Source organism: Fringilla coelebs (assembly GCF_963513975.1).
Source record: "Fringilla coelebs genome assembly, chromosome: 6".
Classification (NCBI taxonomy): domain Eukaryota; kingdom Metazoa; phylum Chordata; class Aves; order Passeriformes; family Fringillidae; genus Fringilla; species Fringilla coelebs.
In genome coordinates, this window is record NC_140034.1 from 2,453,461 (window position 1) to 2,473,900 (window position 20,440).

The 20,440-nt window shown below is 49.3% G+C and overlaps 1 protein-coding gene across 1 annotated transcript; it reads left to right on the forward strand.

Moving 5' to 3' along the window:
* The first annotated feature begins 505 nt into the window (after positions 1 to 505).
* TMX1 (thioredoxin related transmembrane protein 1) lies at positions 506 to 7,617 on the forward strand. The gene is made up of 8 exons (XM_084207493.1): positions 506 to 669; positions 742 to 857; positions 1,856 to 1,901; positions 2,457 to 2,585; positions 4,018 to 4,063; positions 4,143 to 4,244; positions 4,505 to 4,577; positions 4,932 to 7,617. The coding sequence occupies exons 1-8, from the start codon at positions 509 to 511 to the stop codon at positions 5,108 to 5,110; spliced, it is 852 nt and encodes a 283-aa protein (XP_084063619.1). The 5' UTR covers positions 506 to 508; the 3' UTR covers positions 5,111 to 7,617.
* Positions 7,618 to 20,440: the final 12,823 nt, after the last annotated feature.

Sequence of the window (20,440 nt, forward strand, 5' to 3'; positions counted from 1 at the left end):
CCTCCCAATCCCTCCCAATCCCCATCATTCCAGGATTCCAGTCCCTCCCAATCCCTCCCAATCCCCGCCATTCCAGGATTCCATTCCCTCCCAATCCCTCCCAATCCCCGCCATTCCAGGATTCCAGTCCCTCCCAATCCCCGCCGTTCTAGGATTCCATTCCCTCCCAATCCCTCCCAATCCCCATCATTCCAGGATTCCAACCCCTCCCAATCCCCACCATTCCAGGATTCCATTCCCTCTCAATCCCTCCCAGTCCCCGCCGTTCCAGGGCACCCGCCGTTCCCGGTCCCCGGTTCCCGCCGTTCCCGGTTCCCGGTTCCCGGTCCCCGCCGTTCCAGGGCTCCCGCCGTTCCCGGTCCCCGCCGTTCCAGGATTACCAATCCCTCCCGGTCCCCGCCGTTCCCGGTCCCCGCCGTTCCCGGTCCCCGGTCCCTCCTCCGCGCTCCCCTCAGGGCGGGCCCGCCCCTGACGCGCCGCCGAGGCGGAAGGGGGGGGGCGGCCCAAGATGGCGGCGCCGGGCCGGGCTCGGGCCGCGCTGAGGGCTCCGCTCTGCGCCCTGCTGTGCCTGGCGCTGGCGGCCGCCGCCCGGGGCAGGCCGAGCCCCGTGAGGGTGCTGTCGGACGGGATGTGGCGGGAGCTGCTGCAGGACGAGTGGATGGTGGAGTTGTGAGTGGGGAGCCGGGGGAGCCGGGGCGGTGTGTGGGGATGCGTGGTGACAGCGCTGTGCCGCTCCCGCAGCTACGCGCCCTGGTGCCCGGCCTGCGAGAGCCTGCAGCCCGAGTGGGAGAAGTTCGCCGAGTGGGGAGAGGACCTGGGGGTGAACGTGGCCAAAGTGGATGTGACCGAGCAGCCGGGTGAGAGGGGCTGGAAAACCCCCCGGGATTTGGGGGCTGAGGGGTTTGGGGGGGCTCATCCCCGATGTGTGCTTGTGGGAGGCGGGCAGGATTAACAGCGGCAATAAAAGCGTTTTACTCATGTCCACAAAGGCGCCTTGCTGTGTGACTAAACGGCCTGGTCTTGCTTAATAGAATCCCAGAGTGTTTTGGTTGGGAGGGACCTTGAAGATCGTCCCGTTCCACCCCTTTCGGCGCCTTGCACCATCCCAGGGTGCTCCAAGCCCTGTCCAGCCTGGCCCTGGACACTTCCAGGGATCCAGGGAAAACTTCTCTGGGCTCCCTGGGCCAGGTTTCACACAGGAACCTCACAGGGAGGAGACTGTCAGATAGCAGATAAAAATAAATAGAATTGAATGAATAGAATAAATAAAAATGCATAGACTGTAATAGAGGAAAAGAATGAGAGGTTTTCTCCAGAGCATGATTTCAAGGAGATGTTTGGCCATACTTTTAAAGCAAAAAACAAGGTTTCAGCCTTGCCATTCCTGTCCCTCCTTTGGTTGGTAGAAGGGAGTGCAAACAATCTGCTCTCCCTCTCCTGAGACTCTCCTGAGACTCTCCTGTCCCTGTGGGATGTGTAAGCCTGGTCTTCCCCATGCTGATCTCTTTCTCCAGAGTTGCTTTACTTTCAAAGCTTGCCTCACTTGGGTTATTTTCCTCAGGCTTTCTGGAGGCTGCAGATCATGTGTGCAAAGGAGAGCCTCTCCCTCTGAAGAGCTACAGCCCAAACAGTCCAATGGAGCAGTTATCCCTGGATATCTCATTTTCCCCATTTACTCTTTGTCCAGGGATCATTTTTTTAGTGTGTGCTGCTTTGGCATGCACAAGGTTGTGTTGGATTGCATGGAAAGATCGATACCTAGGCCTGCTGTTGTATTTTGGGGTGTTACAGCATTCCTTGTCTCTTTTTTCCCATAAAAATACTCAAAATACTCTCAAAATAACTTTTCTTACAGGGTTAAGTGGACGATTTATCATCACAGCCCTCCCTACCATCTATCAGTAAGTGTGCAGGGCAGCAGGGGTTTTTAGGGGGGAGAGTGGGCATTTTTCCCTCTTTTTTGGGGGGGCAAATAAATGAGATTTATTATGCTCTTTAAGAACAGGAGCTGCTTTTCACTGACACGTTCACTGTCTCACCCACTGTGACCTTGTGCTGCCAGATGATTTCCTTTCCTTTCCCTTCAGGCCTTATTTATTCTGCCTTTTCTGTTTTGCAATCCTTTCTCTGTAGGTTGATCTTCAGTGCAGGTGTGTGGCAAGGGCTTTAGGAAGATCATTATCTTTCTTTTTTTTTTTTTTTATGGAATCACAGCCTAAAGCTAGCCAAGGTGTTTGTGTCAGTCAGTGTTCTGGAAATAACTTGGACTTAGTCCAGGTGTTTGGAAAATATTTTTTAGAGGCAATGTCAGCTAAAAAAAATGAACTCTAAAAAAGTGAATGTGTAAAAAATAGACAAGGTGATGGCAGGGGGATTGTTGGATGAAACAAATGCTGCACTTGGTGCTTGGATCATATCAAAAAAAGGATTTTGGTGGTGGTGGTGTTGTTTTACAGCTGCAAAGATGGAGAGTTCAGGAGATACCAGGGAGCAAGAACTAAAGCTGCCTTCATTAACTTCATCAGTGATGAGGAGTGGAAATCCATTGAACCAGTGTCCTCCTGGTTTGGGCCTTCCTCTTTCCTGTAAGTTCTGAGTTGCTTTTTGTAAGAATTTATTATCAGATGTCCTGAGGTGTGTCCTGCTCCCTGTCCCCAGCTCTGTGTGGGCAGGAGCTGTGTTAATGTGCTGGGTGGGTGGGTGTCCTAATTCTTCCTGAGCTGTGGGAGGGTTGTCACCATAGCAGAGGTGACCTGAGTACTGTCACCACAACAGAGGTGACCTGAGCACTGTCACCATAGCAGAGGTGGCCTGAACATTGTCACCACAGCAGAGGTGATCTGAGCACTGTCACCACAGCAGAGGTGACCTGAGCACTGTCACCATAGCAAAGGTGACCTGAGCACTGTCACCACAACAGAGGTGACCTGAGCACTGTCACCATAGCAGAGGTGACCTGAGCACTGTCACCACAGCAGAGGTGATCTGAGCACTGTCACCATAGCAGAGGTGACCTGAACATTGTCACCATAGCTGAGGTGACCTGAGCACTGTCACCATAGCTGAGGTGATCTGAGCACTGTCACCATAGCAGAGCTGACCTGAGCACTGTCACCACAACAGAGGTGACCTGAACATTGTCACCACAGCAGAGGTGACCTGAGCACTGTCACCATAGCAGAGGTGACCTGAGCACTGTCACCACAGCAGAGATGTCCCCAGCAAGGTTTACTTTAAGGCTTGAAGAGGTTTCTTGTTTCCTAAACTTTTATAGAGACCTTGCTGACCCATGAAGTTGTTTGGTTTCTGTGGCACTGAGATGGTTTTGCCCAGTTAAATCCTGGGAAATTTCTTCCACTGTCTGGAGGAAATCACAGAGGGATTCTCCATCAGGAACTGACAGGAAAAAGGGGAATGGGTTCAAACTTTCAAGGGAAGTTTAGGTTTGATGTATGAAAGGAATTCCTGGCTGTGAGGTTCTCTTACAAACTCTTAGCCCACACCAAGGACTGTGTGAAACTGGACATTAACTCAGCATTAACAAGTTCTCTGTTATTTTCTGTATTCAGACACCAAACTTCAGTGTCTGAGGATCTCTCAGCTCTTATAACCTGATTTTCTTTTAATAGCTAAATTTTTTGTTTTAATGAAACCTCCTGGTGCTTTTTCTTAATATCTTCACTGGAGTTCCAGCTGGCTTCTCACAGAGCATTGGTGCAGATAGAAGAGAAAAGGGAACTTGAAATTCACCTGGATTAACTTTAACTGGGATTCAGCAGATCCAAATTAAAGACATTTGGGGATTTACAGCTGTCCATGTATGAGCTGAGGTTGTTTCACACAGGTTTGAGGCTGAAATTATGGCAGAGGGGCAGGCAAAGGAATTATCAAGGCAGGAAAGTGACATCATCACAGGAGCTGGGGAAAAATTTGTGTTTTAAAGATTTAAAGTGTTCTCAGTGTTCTCTTTTTAAGATTTGAAGGTGTTCTCAGTTCCTCTTCTCTGCTTTGTTTCAGGATGAGCAGCATGTCAGCCTTGTTCAAGCTGTCCATGTGGATCAGGGTATTTGCTTACATCCCCACTTAATTTTCTCCTCAATATAAAATCCAGCTCTTCCTGAAATGATTTTCTTTTGTTCCAGCATGGCCATGGCTATTTAACAGAAAATCTTGGAATACCAGTCTGGGGCTCCTATGCTGTTTTTGGATTGGCAACTCTGTTCTTAGGAATGGTCCTGGGACTTGTAAGTGCAGTGCTTGGTTACACTCGTGCTGCCTCCACCTCAGTTTTGGGGTGGGGTTTTGGGGTACCCTGGGCTGGAACACAGGGATGGGGACAGGATGGAGCCCCCAAAACCCAAGGGGAAATGGTCACAGCAAGTGTGAGGCTGGAGGGGATCCACCTGAGGGTAAATGCTTAGACTTGATCTTGAAATTTTCCATCCTAAACGATTGCAATGTGCAGAAGGTTTGGGAGTTTCACCTTGGGTGTCTTGGGTTTCAGATGATGGTGTTCCTGGCAGACTGCATCTGTCCCTCCAAAAGGCACAGACCACCACAGCTCCAGCCTCAGCCAAGTAAGCCCACAGCAAACTTGTGATTCAGTGAAGCTGTTTGGTAAATCTCATTTATAGAAAATATTGAAGAAATCCTGGTGTCTGCAGGATGTTACACCAGGAGTGGAGTGTAGAACTTTGCACTTGGGGTTTATAGTGGGTTGGGATTTTCTGTTTAGTAAACCTGGGATATTTTTAAAACTGGTTTTAGGGACAGAAAAAATTTTGAGAGCATTTTCATACCTGCAAGACAGCAAATTCCACATGGGCAGGGAGAGAAAATTGAGTGGAGCTCTCAATGTTGCCCGTGATGTTGAAAAAGTGGATTTTACTTGGGAATGGTATTCACTTGTATGTTTTTCCTTTCTCCTTGAGGGAAACAAGGTCCAGAGTCAGCTCATCTGCTGAAAAACAGATATGAAGAGCAAGAAGCAGATGAGGGAGATATCTCAGATGATGAAACAGAGGGAAGGGAGGGGAGCAAGAAAGACTCAGCCCCGAGTGGTGTCCGGCAGCGCCCCGTGCCCAGTGCTGCTCCTCTGGAGAAATCTTAGCTGCAACTACACCAGGATTAGTGTTTGTGTCAGCCACTTAAAGGGAGATCAAATGTCAAATCCTCCAGCTTGAAGAGAAGAATGACTCCTGGCTTGGTAATGTTGCTGCATTTCATGAATTCAGAGGAAATAATAATAATAATTTTTAAAAAAAGCATCGGGTATTCCAAAGGAAAACTTGCTGTTGCAAATGGCTGGAACTTCTCCTGTCTGTGTGCAGAGAAGTGCCAAGGAGTAATTGCTGTGGCTTCTGGAATGATTTGTTCCCTAGGGATTTTTTGGAAGAGAATGTAAACCAGAGTCATTCCTGCATTAGGGAGCATTAGCAAGGAAAATGCACTCACCTGGTTGTTGCTTAAACCTCCCAAAAGGGTTCCCTGTTCTTATACTGCTTGTCAGTATAAATCTCTCTAGCTGTGCCCTGAAGAAATGCTGAGGGAAAAAAAGTTCCTTTTAGTTATGGAACTAAAATTCCTTTAGTTTAGGCTTTTTATGTGACAAAAACTGCTTTTTGCTATGACAATGAGTGCTACAAATCCCCCCAACCTTTTTCTTACAAAGAGCTAATAGAACTTAGCACAAGCACTCTGCAGTGGGCTCCTCTGGCTGTCCAGAAACCTGCTGCTGGCATCCATTTCTTCCAGAAAAAGCTGTAGAAAACTCTCTGAGCTTCTTGGCAAAGTAGTTTTTCTCTAGGAGCAAGTGACAAGCAGCACCTTGAACTCTTGTCTGTCTCTGTGACTCCACGTGGTTTACACACAGGGTTCTCTGGGCAAATCCTCTCCATTCCTCCTCCTGGATGCCAGCAGGGCTCTGCTTGTTTTTAATCCATCATTTCTTACTCAAATCTTGCTGCAAATCCATGCAGGCTGTACCTGGCCTGAAGTTGAAATAACTCCTTTCCATTTCTTTTACAGAACCTTCACAAAATCATTTTGGAACATTAAACCTGAGTTTTTTCTTTTTAAAAAAAAAAAAAAAAAGTAGTTTTACTCTTGTCTGTCTGGTGTTTGTTTTCACTCTGTATAGAAATAAAAAGAATGCACATGCCCATTGGACCAGTGTTGTAAAGAGTTTTCCATATTCTTTTGATTAAATTCCAAGGTTTTTGCAAGGGAAGGATGAGCCTAATACTGAGCACATTTAGATTTTTTTGACAAGCCTGTTTCTGATTTTTTTTTTTGTTTGCTTGTTTAGCTTTATGGGTTCTTAGCTTTTATTTGTAGTTATTTAGGTTTTTAGTGTTTAGTTTTTATTTGTAGTTATTTAGTTTTGGTTTTTTTTTAATTATTCATCTGACTTCTTCCCCTTTTTTAAAATTTTCTCTACATTGGTGCTCTGGAATGACTTGACTTCAGTGCTGTGTGTTAGAAAGATAAACTGATGTTTGAAAGGGTCTTTTTGGCTAAAATCTCTCCTTTTTTAAAGCTAAAACCTCTCCTGGTGTTGGAATGAAGACCACTGTGTGCCAGAATTGCCCCTAAGGTGTTGGTTTTGTGGAATTGCCTTAAATTCTCTAAAAGTTCCCATCTCTGAGCCTTTGTCACTCATAAATAAAGCAATAAATAAATAAATACTGAGGAGAAGTGGTGGCAGTGTCTTGGATCCGAGGTGGTTTTGCAGTTTGGGGAGGGCTTGAGGAGACAGAGACGTTGTAGCTGGTAGGAAAAAGGGTTGAATTGTTTCAAGAGCTGAACTCTGCTCACTCCACTTGGGGTAGATTTAAATGTAGCTTTTCTAAGTGCAGAGGTTTCTCATTTTTCAGTTCCAACCAAACACCCTGCTGACTTGTGGCTAACTTCTCATTTTCAAACAGCACCAACCTTTCCTTTATTGTGCTGGACTTGTGGGGCTCCTGCTTGAACAAGAATTTCCAGCATTAATTTACTTTTCTCTGCCTGCTGCTCACTTCTCCCTGCCTTAGGCACAGAACCAAATCCCAAACCTGCCTGGTGGGGGTGACTGTTCCCAGCTGTGGAACTCCTGCTTGGATTATCCATAGGCAGCCTCTGCTGATCTCTGCTAATCTCACCCTTCATATTTTGCATCATATTATGCTTTTGTCCTGGGAATATTTAAGTTCCTTGATTGTTTTTTTAAATTTTATTTTAAAAATCTCTATTCCAAAGATGTTTACTGAGGCTGAGTGGTGTAACCTGAGTGTAAGAGCCTGTCCTTTGTGTGTTTTGATGTTTCAAATATCAATTTTGTAAAAACCAGACTGCCCTTTCCATATCACCTGGACCAGGCCTGTTTCATTCCAGAAAGAATTAATGACAGTAATGTAACAATAATTTTGTTTTTCAGAGAATCTTCAAGTAAAAAATAACCACCAGCTTTGGATTCCTGTGTTTGTGTCTTTTTCTTTTTTTTTTTTTTTTTTTTTTTGGTCAGGTTTTTGCTGCTTAGTCATGAAATAGCTGCTTCCATGGATAGAAATTGTAACCCTGAAGCTAAAAAATGTTTTTTTGAAAAGTCAGGTGTGAATAATAATTCAAAGTAAAGCTTCACTGAGTGACTTTTAGTCAAGACTGGCTTGGGTACCTCATTTTAGTAGATGGTTCCAATGGTTTGGGAAGGAACTTTCACTCATGCCAGGCTTAGCCAGAAATGGTAATAAAATGTGGTTTTGTGCAGCAAAAAATGTAGGCTGGAGTTGACAAATGATGTTTAAAATTCACTTTTTGGTGGCTGATTGTGTGAAACGCTCTGAGGGGTGTGGGAGCTGCAGCAGGGCCCTCCCCTGCCCCCAAGCCCAGCAGCTGAAGGGATCAACACTGGGAATAATTTTGGAGTAGGAAGTTTAATCCCAACACTGGGAATAATCTTGGAGTAGGAAGCTTAATCCCAACTGCTGGCAGCTCTGAAGTGAAGGAGGCTCCTTTGGGAGGAGACAAAGGCAGACAAGGAATGCTCAGAGTGTTCTGAGTTAGAGCCAGCCCAGTGCCTGTTCCTGCCCTCCATCCCTGCCCTGGGGAATGGCTGCTGGGGGTCTGGCAGCTCTGGATGTGTGGAATTTTCTGGAAAAGTGCAATAATGCTCTTAGCTCCTCCCTGGAATTGAGAATTCCTCAGGCACTCAGGGGGTGCTCATGGAAACCTCCCTCCCCTCCTCTTCCACTCAGATACATCCAACAGGCAATAATAGCAGAAGGGAAAAAACCAAGAGATAAAAAACACCAAGGGAAAGCTCAAACTGAAATATTTGGGGTATTAAAATGGTTGGGAGCAGCCTGATAGGAAAGAAATGTCTGGGAATTGCTGGCAGTTGGTGTTGGCCAGGTTGCCCAAGGTTGGGTTGGACACCAGTGGTTCCAGTTGGGATCGTGATTGATGGGGAAGGAGCAATCTCAGTGTTCAGCACTGGTTTAGGAACACCAAATACAATCTGTGAGTGAAATCTGTGAGTCTCTAAAAGGTTTTTTCCTAAATTAAATGAAGACTCTATCAAGGAGTTTTAAACTACAAAATGAGACACCATCAATGCAAGGTCACTATTAAAGATAATATTTTTCTCAGCTGTGCTTTTCCTTCCAGACTCTTTGTTTTGCTGAGCCTGGACCTCAATGCCCTTTTTCTCCCCCTTTTGTGTGAGTGCTGATTCCTCAGGAAGATTCTCTCTGAATTTTCCTTTAAATTCCTTGGCACGTGGATGTTTCAAGAATCAAGGAAAAGATGTGTTCAGAGTAAAGATTTCTGGGATAAATGGTTCTCCAAGGATAAGTAGCCACTTGTCCCTCCTTTTCTCATCCCCTTGTCAAATATTTGGGAAGCATTTGAAGTGTGGTCTTATACAGATTCCTTTCCTTTCCTTCTTCCTTTCCTTTTCCTTTTTCTTTTCCTTTGTCCTTTCTTTTTTTCTTTTCCTTTCCTTTTTCCTTTCCTTTTTCTTTTCCTTTCCTTTCCCCTTTCCCCTCTGTGTGTTCCCAGGAGCAGGAATGTCACCCCATGTGCCAGTGTCCAGAATTCCCCAAGTTTTTGGGATGCTGCAGGATCTGCTGAGCGGCGCTGCCCCAACTCGAGAGCCGATCAATGAAATCCCGGCGTGAGGAGCGATAAAAGCCAAAAACCATTCCTGAGATCTCTGTTGTCCAGGGAGGACACTCTGGGTGTAATCCCGCTGGTTTTAGCTCAGTCAGCCTGGTGGGTGTGTGACAACTTGCTGAGGGAGCTGCCAGGTTGATGCATCACTTGTCAAGTGATCCATCCCTTTCCCAATCCATCTCCTTTCCTGATCCATCCCCTGCCTGATCCATCCCCTGCCTGATCCATCCCCTTTCCTGATCCATCCCTTCCTGATCCCTTTCCCAATCCATCTCCTTTCCTGATCCATCCCCTGCCCGATCCATCCCCTTCCTGATCCCCTTCCTGATCCATCCCCTTCTTGATCCATCCCTTTCCCAATCCATCCCCTTCTTGATCCATCCCTTTCCCAATCCATCTCCTTTCCCGATCCATCCCCTTCCTGATCCCCTTCCTGATCCATCCCTTTCCCAATCCATCTCCTTTCCTGATCCATCCCTTTGTGATCCCTTTCCTGATCCCCTTCCTGATCCATCCCTTTCCCGATCCATCTCCTTTCCCGATCCATCCTTTTCCCAATCCATCTCCTTTCCTGATCCATCCCCTTCCTGATCCATCCCTTCCTGATCCATCCCTTTCCCAATCCATCTCCTTTCCTGATCTATCCCTTCTTGATCCCTTTCCCGATCCATCCCCTTCCCAATCCATCCCTTTTCTCATCCATCCCCTGCCCGTCCCATCCCCTTCTTGATCCCCTTCCTGATCCATCCCTTTCCCAATCCATCTCCTTTCCTGGTCCATCCCTTCCTGATCTCCTTCCTGATCCATCTCCTTTCCTGATCCATCCCTTTCCCAATCCATCTCCTTTCCTGATCCATCCCTTCCTGACCCCTTTCCCGATCCATCCCTTTCCCGATCCCTCCCCTGCCCGATCCATCCCCGTGAGCAGCAATGCTGCAGCCAAGGCCCCTCTGCCTGCGATCTGAGCTTTCCCTGGAGTTTTCCTCCTGCTTTCTTGATCGGGAGAGGCAACACCGAACCCTGGCCCCGGGGGAAGGGTTGTTAGCTCGGATGCTCCGCTGGAATTCCGCAGCCAGGACCGAAACTCCATCCATCCATCCATCCACCATGGGGTGGTGCAGTGAGACCTCGCAGGGAAGAGAGGCGGCCAGCACAGCCCCTCGGCACAAACACGGTGAAGAAACCTCTCCAATCGGTATTTTTGCGAGATTCCCTGATTGAAATCCCTCCTGCGGCCGCTGAAAATGCCTCGTTTGTCTCCTGCACGCCCGGAAAAGGAGAAGCCGGGTGGAGCCTGGTGAAATTGGGGTGGATCTGGCTGCAGGGCAAGGTGGGGAATGTGCAGGTGGGGCTCCCTCCTCCTGCCTCGGGAGCAGCTCCGGGACATCACTCTCTGCTTTTGTTTAGGATAATTAGGAGTTTAGGATAATTAGGACTAATAGTTAATGCTCCTCACGCTATTAATGCTGCAGCCTGGGTGTGCTTAAATAGATTTTTATTTTTTAAAGGTATTTTTAAAAGAGTTTTGGGGCACATTTCCTAAAGGGCTGCTCCAACTTGACTCCAGAGTTGTGGAAGAGGCGAGGCCAGAAGAGGAAGGGAAAGGAACCATCCCACCACGTGGTGGCAACGTGGAGATGCTACAGAAGGATTGCTTGGATTGCTGAGCTTCCCTAAAGGAATTTTCACTTCCACAGAGACACCTGAAGTTAATTCATGGCTCAAAAGCGGGTGGTAAAAGCAGGAAATGTAAATATTTTCAGCTGTGTCACCTCACCCTGTGGATGCCCACAGTGGCGTGGACCAAACAAATGGAAAAAGCAGTTTTTATGGAGAAACCTTTCTTTTTTATGGAGAGAGAGTTTTGGTGAGATCTTTCTGAATAAAAGGATGTCAGGAAATGAATAATTAAGGCTGAGCCAGAGGAAGTGCAGAGGGAAGGCACCTGGCAGCAGGATGGGGTTTGGCTGAGGTTGCAACAGCACAAATCTCCAACTCCTGCACTGGGCTTTCCACAGAAGGATTTATTTTGTGGAGATTGAGATCATCACTTGGATTTCCAGGCCTGGCAGCAAACAATGAGACACTGGGAAGCTGAGGAGAGATTTTATGGCTCTCCACAATGCCCTGACAGGAGGGGGCAGCCAGGTGGGATTCAGGGAACAGGGACAGGATGAGAGGAAACGGCCTCACGTCGTGCCAGGGGAGGTCCAGGTCGGGCATGAGGAAGAATTTCTTCATGGAAAGGATGGTGAAGCATTGGAACTGCCCAAGGCAGTGGTGAAGTCCCCATCCCTGGAGGAATGTAAAAGCACTTGGATGTGGCACTTGGGGACATGGGACAGTGGTGGCCTTGGCGGTGCTGGGGGAACAGTTGGACTTGATGGTTGTAGAGGGCTTTTCCAACCTCAACAATTCCATGATTCCATGGAAGCTGCCCAGAGCATGCTGTCTTCTCTGGCAGGTCATCCACAGGTGCATCCTCAGAACCTGCTGGCATTTCCAGCTCTGTCCTGCTCCCCCTGACTTCCCCCACTGAGCACCCTGCTGGAGCAGGGAGAGGGAGCCTGGCAAGGCAGCAGGCTGCTGCTGCTGGCTCTGTGGGGCAGGAGATGGAGAATTCCAGGGCAGGAGCAGCAATTTGGCTGCTCCAGGGAGGGCTGGGCCGCTCTGTGTGCGCTCCTCGCTGGAATTCTGTGCAGTGCTCAGAGGGGAAGAAAGGCTCTGGAACGGGCAGGTGGTGAGCAGAGCCCAGCGCTGCCCTGGGGCTCTGCCTGTGCTGCAGCTGCAGCAACCTGGATTTTCTGCCCTGTGAATGAACATAAAAAACCAGTTTTCTCTTCAGGGCAGCATGTCAGGGATTTTTCCTCTCCGCTTGCTGCGGCGCCCGCAGCCAAATCCGCGGGGTGCCCACGCCTGGCGTGCGTGTCCCGGCGGGATCCTGGAGCTGCCAGCCAGGCTGGGCCCTGCTGCTGCCTGTCCTGGGGGGCCACAGCCACCTGGTGCCACCTGGCCCGTGCCATGTGACAGGTGTGACCCGTGGGGATGTGCCCAGCGTGGACCTGGGACTGCTGGAAAGGCTGCGTGGGTCGGGTGGAATGAAGGGAATGTGGGAGCGAATAATCCTGCCCTGGTGCTTCAGTTTGGTGTTCAGAAGAACAGCAAGAGAACACCTGGAGAAGGGAAGGATCCAGGGAGGCTTTAAAACCCTCTCAGTGCCTGAAGGGGCCCCAAGAGAGCTGGAGAGGGACTTGGGACAAGGCACGGAGGGACAGGACAAGGGAGAATGACTTTAAGCTGGAAAAGGGTGGATGTGGAATATTGGGAAGAATTCCTGGCTGGGAGGGTGGGCAGGCCATGGCACAGGGTGCCCAGAGCAGCTGTGGCTGCCCCTGGATCCCTGGAAGTGTCCATGGCCAGGCTGGATGGGCTTGGAACAGCCTGGGACAGTGGAAGGTGTCCCTGCCATGGGAAAGGATACCACACTGGGTATTCTTTAAGTCCCCTCCAATCCCAAAAGTTTTGTGGCTCTGTGAAATCCCTCACTGCTGAGTTTTGAGATAAGGCTTTCTCCACAGTGTCTTTGGCATGAATGACCTGTACTGGTTATCTGCTGGCTCCAGTAACTGGGAACAGGCAGAACAAAGCCACAAACCAGTTCAGTGCTGCTTCCCACCCCAAACAGGAGCACGTGGAGTTGGGCTTGGTGATCCCTGTGTGTCCCTTCCAACCCAGGGCACTCTGTGCTTCCCTTCTGTGATTCTGTGACATTTTTAGGAGATCTTTCAGGCCCCCCTGAGCTGCAGGAGGAGCAGCTGAGGCAGAGATGCAGGATCCTCTCTTAGAGATTTCCCATTTCTGGCATCATTAACCCTCCACTGGCCTCTGGGTCATTTTCCCAGCTGGGCTGATTCATCATTCCCTGTCCCTTTAGTCTCTTGGCCATCTCAATCCCTTCAATCCCAACATGTATTTCTATTTATCAGGCCTTTCCACTGGATGTTTTTTTTTGCCTGGCTGGCTTTGCAGAAGTGGTTTATTTACAAATCTGCCCAGAATTGGCTCCAAGTGATGCGGGTGTTGGTTGAAGGAAAGCTGATTTTTGACGAAGTCAGCACGAGAACGGGAACAGATGGGGACGTTGATGAATTTGATTTTGCTAAATGTTGTCCTCCTGCAAATCAGCTTGCTTTTCCCTATTAGCATAAGAAGCAGCAAAAAAAGGATTTAATTTCTCTAAACATTTCCCCTTAATGATCTACCTCTCCAGCTCAGAGATGTATGTGGCTGCTTATCAGCAGAGCAGCTGAATTCCTTCCACTGAGAATTGACTGCAATTTCGAGGTGATTTCTGGCACTTCTTCCTCCCTGGGGTGGGAGCTGTGCTTAGGAGAGGTGGTTGCTGTTTTGAAGTGGTATCAGTTCAGGGATTTATATGTGTTTAGCTGATTGAACTGAGTGATTTTAATTCTTTTTTTTAAATTTCATTTTGATTTTTGAAGGCACGTTTTGGAGGTGCTGCCATCCATCCAAGTGTCCCTGGTGAGCTCTGTACCTGTGCCAAGCATCCACAGAGCTGCATCCCTGTGGCCCTGGGATGCAGAAGGAGGTGGGAGAAGCCCAGAGGCAAATAATTCCCAAAGCTTTGGGCTGGAGTCAGCCCCAGCAGCGCTGGGCACCGAGTGCTGCAGCGCTCACGAGGTGCAGGCTCCATCCTCTGCCAGGAGCCACAGGAAAACCTGGCACCATCCCACACAGGGAGCAGCCCTGGCACAGCCCCAGGGGCTGCCCCTGCTCTGTCTTTCCCTCACTCCCTGTCCCCAGAGCAGATAAATCCCAGAGGATCTTCCTGCAGCCTTCCTCCATCCTGGAGCGTGCCAGAGCTGCTGTCCCCCCTCACACCCCCAGTGTGACCATCCAGGAGAGCTCAACTACCCCAAAATGCTGAAAGCACCGTGAGCTTGGTGCCCTCCCCACCCTCCCAGCCAGGAATTCCCAATCTCCCACCCATCCCTGCCCTCTGGCACTGGGAGCCATTCCCTGGCTCCTGTCCCTCTGTCCTTGTCCCCAGTCCCTCTCCAGCTCTCCTGGAGCCCCTCCAGGCCCTGCCAGGGGCTCTGAGCTCTGCCTGGAGCCTTCTCCTCTCCAGGTGAGCACCCCCAGCTCTCCCAGCCTGCCTCCAGAGGGGCTCCAGCCCTTGGAGCATCTCCATGGCCTCTCCTGGACTCATTTTTATGTTGGGACACCCAAATCTTCCTTTCCTCTCAGCTCAGGAGCTAAAAGCCTTAAGCCTTGATTTTTATTTTCCTTTTCTCTCATCTGCTGAAGCTGCACAGCTCTGATTGATTCATCCCATTGGTCACAGTGTCTTTAGCCTGATCCATTAGCTCGGAGCCCCTGTCATCTCCTGGCTGCTGCAGCATCTCCTGCTGGATCTGCCTGTCCGAGCCCAGCCACAAACTGAGGCTCAGGAAAAGCTGCCAGAGCCAACTCCCTGCTGGGCACTTGGATTTCTTATTAATTTCTTCCCAACATCCAGTTAAATCCATCTTCCTCTGGCTTAAGGACATTCCCCCTTGTCCTGTCACTCCTGCCCAAAGTTCCTCTCAAGGTCTCTGGTAGCCCCTCTAGGAGAGATGAAATCCAAATTTTGGGGTTTGTTTCTTCAGCTTTACCCCTTGTGCTGGTGGCACTGGCCTTCTCCAGAGTTCTGTATTCCTGCCATTTGTCCTCTGCCTTGCTCAAACCATCCTGCTGTCCCACAGGGAATGACTTCCCACAGCCAGAGGGCAGGGATGGATGGGAGATTGGGAAATGGGAATTCCTGGCTGGGAGGGTGGGCAGGCCCTGGATCCCTGGCAGTGTCCCAGGCCAGGTTGGATGGGACTGAAACACCCTGGGACAGTGGGAAGTGTCCCTGCCATGGCAGGGGTGGGAATGGGGTGGGATTTAAGGTCCCTCCCATCCCAAGCCACTCTGTGCTCCTGCGATTTGCGCTGCAATCCATGGAAACGTGCAGGTAAAGAGAGCATGGGAGGCATTTCCTCCATGTGCCAATAAATCCCTGGGAGACAGATCCACCTGGCTGGATCAAAGAGCACTCAAGTGCTGCTTGGCTTGGCTCCCTGACAGGATGCTCCAGAGCAGAGCCAGCCTGGAAGATGAAAGGTTCAGTTAATGACTGCACAGATGTCTCGGACATCCGAGCCGTGGAACTTCCCAGCGCCAACTGCAAAGGGGGAGATCATCTTTCCTCTCCCAGCCCGTGCCTGATTTAGTCACAGATGACACTTGTGCATCCTCAGGGCTGTAAATCTCCCTGATGGTGGAGGCTGGATGGCCATGGAAGGGTGGAGGTGCTGAGGTTGTACCCTGGTGATCCCCGCGCTCATCTCTCCAGTGGGAAGTGAGGCATGTGTGCTGTGCATGGAGTGGGAGGGATGGACCCAATGCAGTGATGCTGTTCTGACCCTGAGCTCTGTGCTCACTGCTGTTATCCAGTGGGAGATAAATGGGAATGGCAACCAGCTTGTCCTTCTAAGGGGGAGTCTTGATCGAGGCTCCAGCGTGTGCTCTGTATTCACAGACAGCTCTGTGCCTGCTTTTCTCCTTTAATCACCTCATTGTATTGGATTTGCCAGATGAAGAGTCCCTTTTTATGAGCTCCTCCTCCAAGACTGAAATATAGAGTTTAATTATCTCCCCTTTATTTATTTATTTCAACTCCACGGGCTCGCAGCCCTTCCGTGGAGCTGCTCTGTCACAGTCACATTTTCTGGAAAAATCCCTTCACCCAGGATTTTTCTCCTGGGAAGCTGAGAAGCCTCAGAGAAAAGGGAAACAAATTATTATCTCATCTGCTTCTCCTGTGTTGTGCTCATGTGGAATGAGTTTGGAGATTGTTCACCCACAGGTGATTGTTCCATTGCATTCTGCTGGGAGTTGTTTTCATTCTTTGGGCAATCAGGGCCAGGCTGTGTCAGGGCTCTGGAGAGAGTCAGGAGTTTTCATTATTATCTTTTTAGCCTTCTGTCTGTATCCTTTCTGTATTCTTTAGTATAGTATAGTTTAGTATTCTTTAATATAATATAGTATCATAAAAAATGATCCTTCTGAGAACATGGAGTCAGATTCATCATTCCTTCCTGCAAGTACAGTACTGCTCCCCTCCACGGGAGGCTGGAAAGAGAAGATTCCAGAGGATGTGACTCATTTGTGGTGCTGTGCTTTGCTGAGAGCATCAGCAATATCCGAGGAGCTGGGATTGCTCCTGGCTGCTGGTGCAGTCGGGAATGAGCCGGAGTGTGGCTGCACGGTGAATTATTGATAAGGGAATAACAGCAGCTGGAGATAATCTCTCCCACGGAATATAGGGAATAAATCTTCTCTGCTGTGCAGGGAGTTAAGTCTTTCAGGGAGAAGAATGGGAATAATGGTGGCAGGAGGTTTTCCTTGAGGGAAGAGCGTGGAAGGAGCCCCTGGGATCGGCGTGCAGCACTGCAGGGAAGGGATTTGGCTCTGAGAGAGGGGGGGTTTCACCCACAGACCTCACTCTTGATTTGGGAACTTCTACTTAGCTGAGAGCTGTGGGTCTTCCAGGAGAAACAGGTAAGGGAAACTGGGAATCAATCAGGCATCCCAGTACCTGCCAGGGCAAGGGGAGAGGAGTGGATCACATCAACTGCAGAGGATCAATTTGATGGGTCTTGGTTTGAACAGCCAGGTGTCTGCTCAGGAAGGCAGGAGCCTCCCCTGGAATGGAAAATGTAAAGCCCCTCCCTCCCAATTATTGTAATTTTGAAATTAAGGGGCTCTCAGGCAAAGATATGGGAATAGGAATAACAGTTCTTCACTAGGAAAATTAAAAATACAAATGCAATAGTACAAAAAAGAAAACAAATCAATGCCAGAGTCAGAGCATGCCCTGGCCCCCTGTGTGTCAGGGTGCTGGCACAGTCCCATCCCAGGGTGGTGGCACAGTCCCATCCCAGGGGGTGGCACAGTCCCATCCCAGGGGTGGCACAGTCCCATCCCAGGGTGCTGGCACAGCCCCATCCCATCCCAGGGGGTGGCACAGTCCCATCCCAGGGGGTGGCACAGTCCCATCCCAAAGTAGAATGCAATGTGGAGATTGTTTATCCAAAGTGAGGATGTTTTACTTCCTTGGCCTGTCAGGGCCAGGTGTGTGTGTGTGTGTGTGAGGACTGAGAGTGACAGCCACGAGATTCTGTGCTGGGCAGATTCTGTTCAGATGCAATGTACACAGTATAGTATAATAAAGTAATTAATTAGCCTTGTGATGTCCATGGAGCCCTCCTCATCATTCTCTCTCCCCATGGTGGGAGTCACCTTTGGTTTTCAGCGAGGGAGGATGGGTGCACTGGGGCGTGGATGGGGAGAGGCACAGCAGGGTCAATACCTGCTCCAGTGAGGCTGTTTCCCGTTTTTCCCTGCCAGAAAGTTTTATCCTGACAGCAGCTCTTGGTTAGGAGTGTTGGGGAAGATGAAACAGGAAAGCTTTATAAATATGATGGCTTGGAAAAATATTTTGAGGATATAGAAACTGTAAGTGAGATGGAAATGAAAGCAAGCTCTGAGATACCTCAGTTACTGAATGACTGGAAAACAATGGTGTGGCTAGCTGAAGGCAATTTCTTTTTGATCAAACAACACTTTTTGCTTGCAGACAGGTCCAAGGGGCAGAGCAGACCCTACTTGGCAGAAGGGGCCCAAAGGGGAGTTTTTAGGGTTTAAAATGTAACACAGTATGGCAATGTAATGATTCTCATAGGCTGTGTGTAAATGCTGTAGGATTTGTATATTGTACTGGATTGGTTAGTGAGAATTAGAATATTCAACACAGAAGAAGATTTATTGTATTGTAATGGGAAATTTGCTCTCTTACCTTCTTACCCTTTTACTCTCTTATCCTCTCACCTTCTCTCTCTCTCGTCTTCTCTACCCCTCTCTCCTCTCGGGCGTGCTCCAAGCTGCAGCTGGCAGCTCCAAGCAGGGCCTTTGCACTCACACTTTCTGCAATAAACCCCAAGTTCTACGACTCAGAGATCTCTCATCTCAGTCCATCCCAGCCATCCTCCCCCTGTGATGTTCCCACAAGGAGCTCCTGGGGAAGATTCTCCTTTCCCACCAGGCTCCCGTCCATCGCCCGTGCCGAGGGTGGGACACCCGGACAGCGTTGGGTCATTCACAGTCAAACACCCCAAATTAAATCTTCAGGGGCACCCAGAGTGCCTGACCCCCTTCAGGAGGGCTGCAGGGCCGTGGAGGGGCTGCAGTGATGCCCCGGGGCTGAGCCCCCAGCAGCCAGGCTGTGCTCTGCCCTGGGCTCCGTGCGCGGCTGGGACAGGGGTGCAGCCTGCTCAGATCACAGCTCTGTTCTCCTCTCTGGTGTTGAACATGCAGAACATGACCCTGGGGTTAAGGGGGATAAATTCCCCTTGCTGCAGAGCAGATGGCCCAGCAGTGCAGCTGGGCTGGCGCTGCCAGCACCATCAGGTTGGTACAAATCACAGTTTGGGGACAGATGGTCCTTTCAGCAACTACTGCATTTGCAGGGAAGTGCCTGACGAAGGCAGGGATGATGAATCTGACCCCATGTTCTCAGAAGGCTCATTTATTACTTTATAATAATATATTGTATTAAAGAATATTATATTAATGAATACAGAAAATATTCAATGCTAAAAAGATAATAAAAAAAGATAAAAGATGAAAGATAATAATGAAAACTCCTGACTAATAATAATAATAAAAAGATAAAAGATAATAATGAAAACTCCTGACTCTTTACAGAGGCCTGACACAGCTTGGCCCTGATTGGGCAATGAGTGAAAACAACTCCCAGCAGAATGCAATGGAACAATCACCTGTGGGTGAACAATCTCCAAACACATTCCACATGAGCACAACACAGGAGAAGCAAATGAGAGAAGAATTGTTTTCCTTTTCTCTGAGGCCTCTCAGCTTCCCAGAAGAAGAATCCTGGGTAAAGGGATTATTTCAGAGAGTGTGAATGGCACAACCAGCAGGGTCTGCCCAGCCTTGCCAGGCCTGTGTGTTTTCTGCAAACAGCTCCCTCTGCCCATCCCTGATCCCCATGGTGGATCTGGAGCACCCCAGCTCCGGGGATGGAGGCTCGAGGCGTTTCTCCCATCCTTTGTGGGGTGTAGTGGGATTTTCCCTTCTCCTTGCCATGCTCAGTGAACCATTTTGGGAGAGAAAAACTTCTCAAAACCAGTGGATGCTCTTCCATTATTAAGTTTGGAATGTCCCCAGGGATGTCCCCAGCAGCACAGCTCTGCTCTGGCTGGCCCCACAACACACTCCTGTGTTTCTAGCAGCTAAAAAAGCCACTCCAATGGGTCAGTGCACACCTCTCCATCCTCCTGGGGAGAGCAGAGTTCCCGTTTCAGGTGAATCCTGCTGAGATGAGCCCCAGCAGCAGCACAGGGCTGTGATGTCCCATGGGAGGGTGCAGAGGGCAGGGGACAGTTCCCCTCTCCCCATTTTTTGTGGGGCTGGGAGGCAAAGCACCCATGCTGGGACACCAAATATATCCCTCTGCCATGAATTCTGCAAGGAATTCTGCCCTGGCAGGGTGGGCAGGCCCTGGCACAGCTGTGGCTGCCCCTGGATCCCTGGCAGTGCCCAAGGCCAGGCTGGACAGGGCTTGGATCAACCTGGGACAGTGGAAGGTGTCCCTGCCATGGCAGGGGTGGGATGAGATGATTTTTAAGATCCCTTTCAACCCAAACCATTCCATGATTCCTGCTGCAGACCCTCAGCACTGGGGACTGACAGGGCCCCTCCAGGCTCTGCTGCCAGCTCTGTGTTTTCCCAAATCTCTGGCTGGGTGTGTTTTGGGCACCAGTGGAAGGGGCACTGAGGAAGTTTCCCAGTCCCAGGGATGTCATTTCAGGGGTTGTGGTTTGGCTGAGCCACTGTGGAGAGCCACATCTGGACTGTATTTCTGGGAATCTGTAGAGCTGAGCTCTGTGTTCTCACTCAATTACAGTGAGACACTTGTCAGCAATTTCTTGTTTTTATTTCCTGCGACTTTCCAAACTTGGTTGTTTAAAAAAAAAAAAGGGAGGAGGAAAAAAAAAAACCCCAAAACCAACAAAAACCCCAAAGCACATGACATGAGTTGGAAGTGCACCAGGAATGGATTTTTTCTGGGCAGGAATGACTCCACTTCTGCTGGAGCTGTGTGTGCAGGGAGAAGGAGCTGCCCAGAGAGCTCCTTAATGAGCCTGTCAGTATTCCA

Coding starts and splice junctions, on each gene's coding strand:
- TMX1 (XM_084207493.1), top strand. CDS start 509: ATGGCGGCGCCGGGCCGGGCTCGGGCCGCGCTGAGGGCTCCGCTCTGC. Junction 1,902..2,456: donor GCCCTCCCTACCATCTATCA/GTAAGTGTGCAG, acceptor GTTGTTTTACAG/CTGCAAAGATGGAGAGTTCA. Junction 4,245..4,504: donor TAGGAATGGTCCTGGGACTT/GTAAGTGCAGTG, acceptor CTTGGGTTTCAG/ATGATGGTGTTCCTGGCAGA.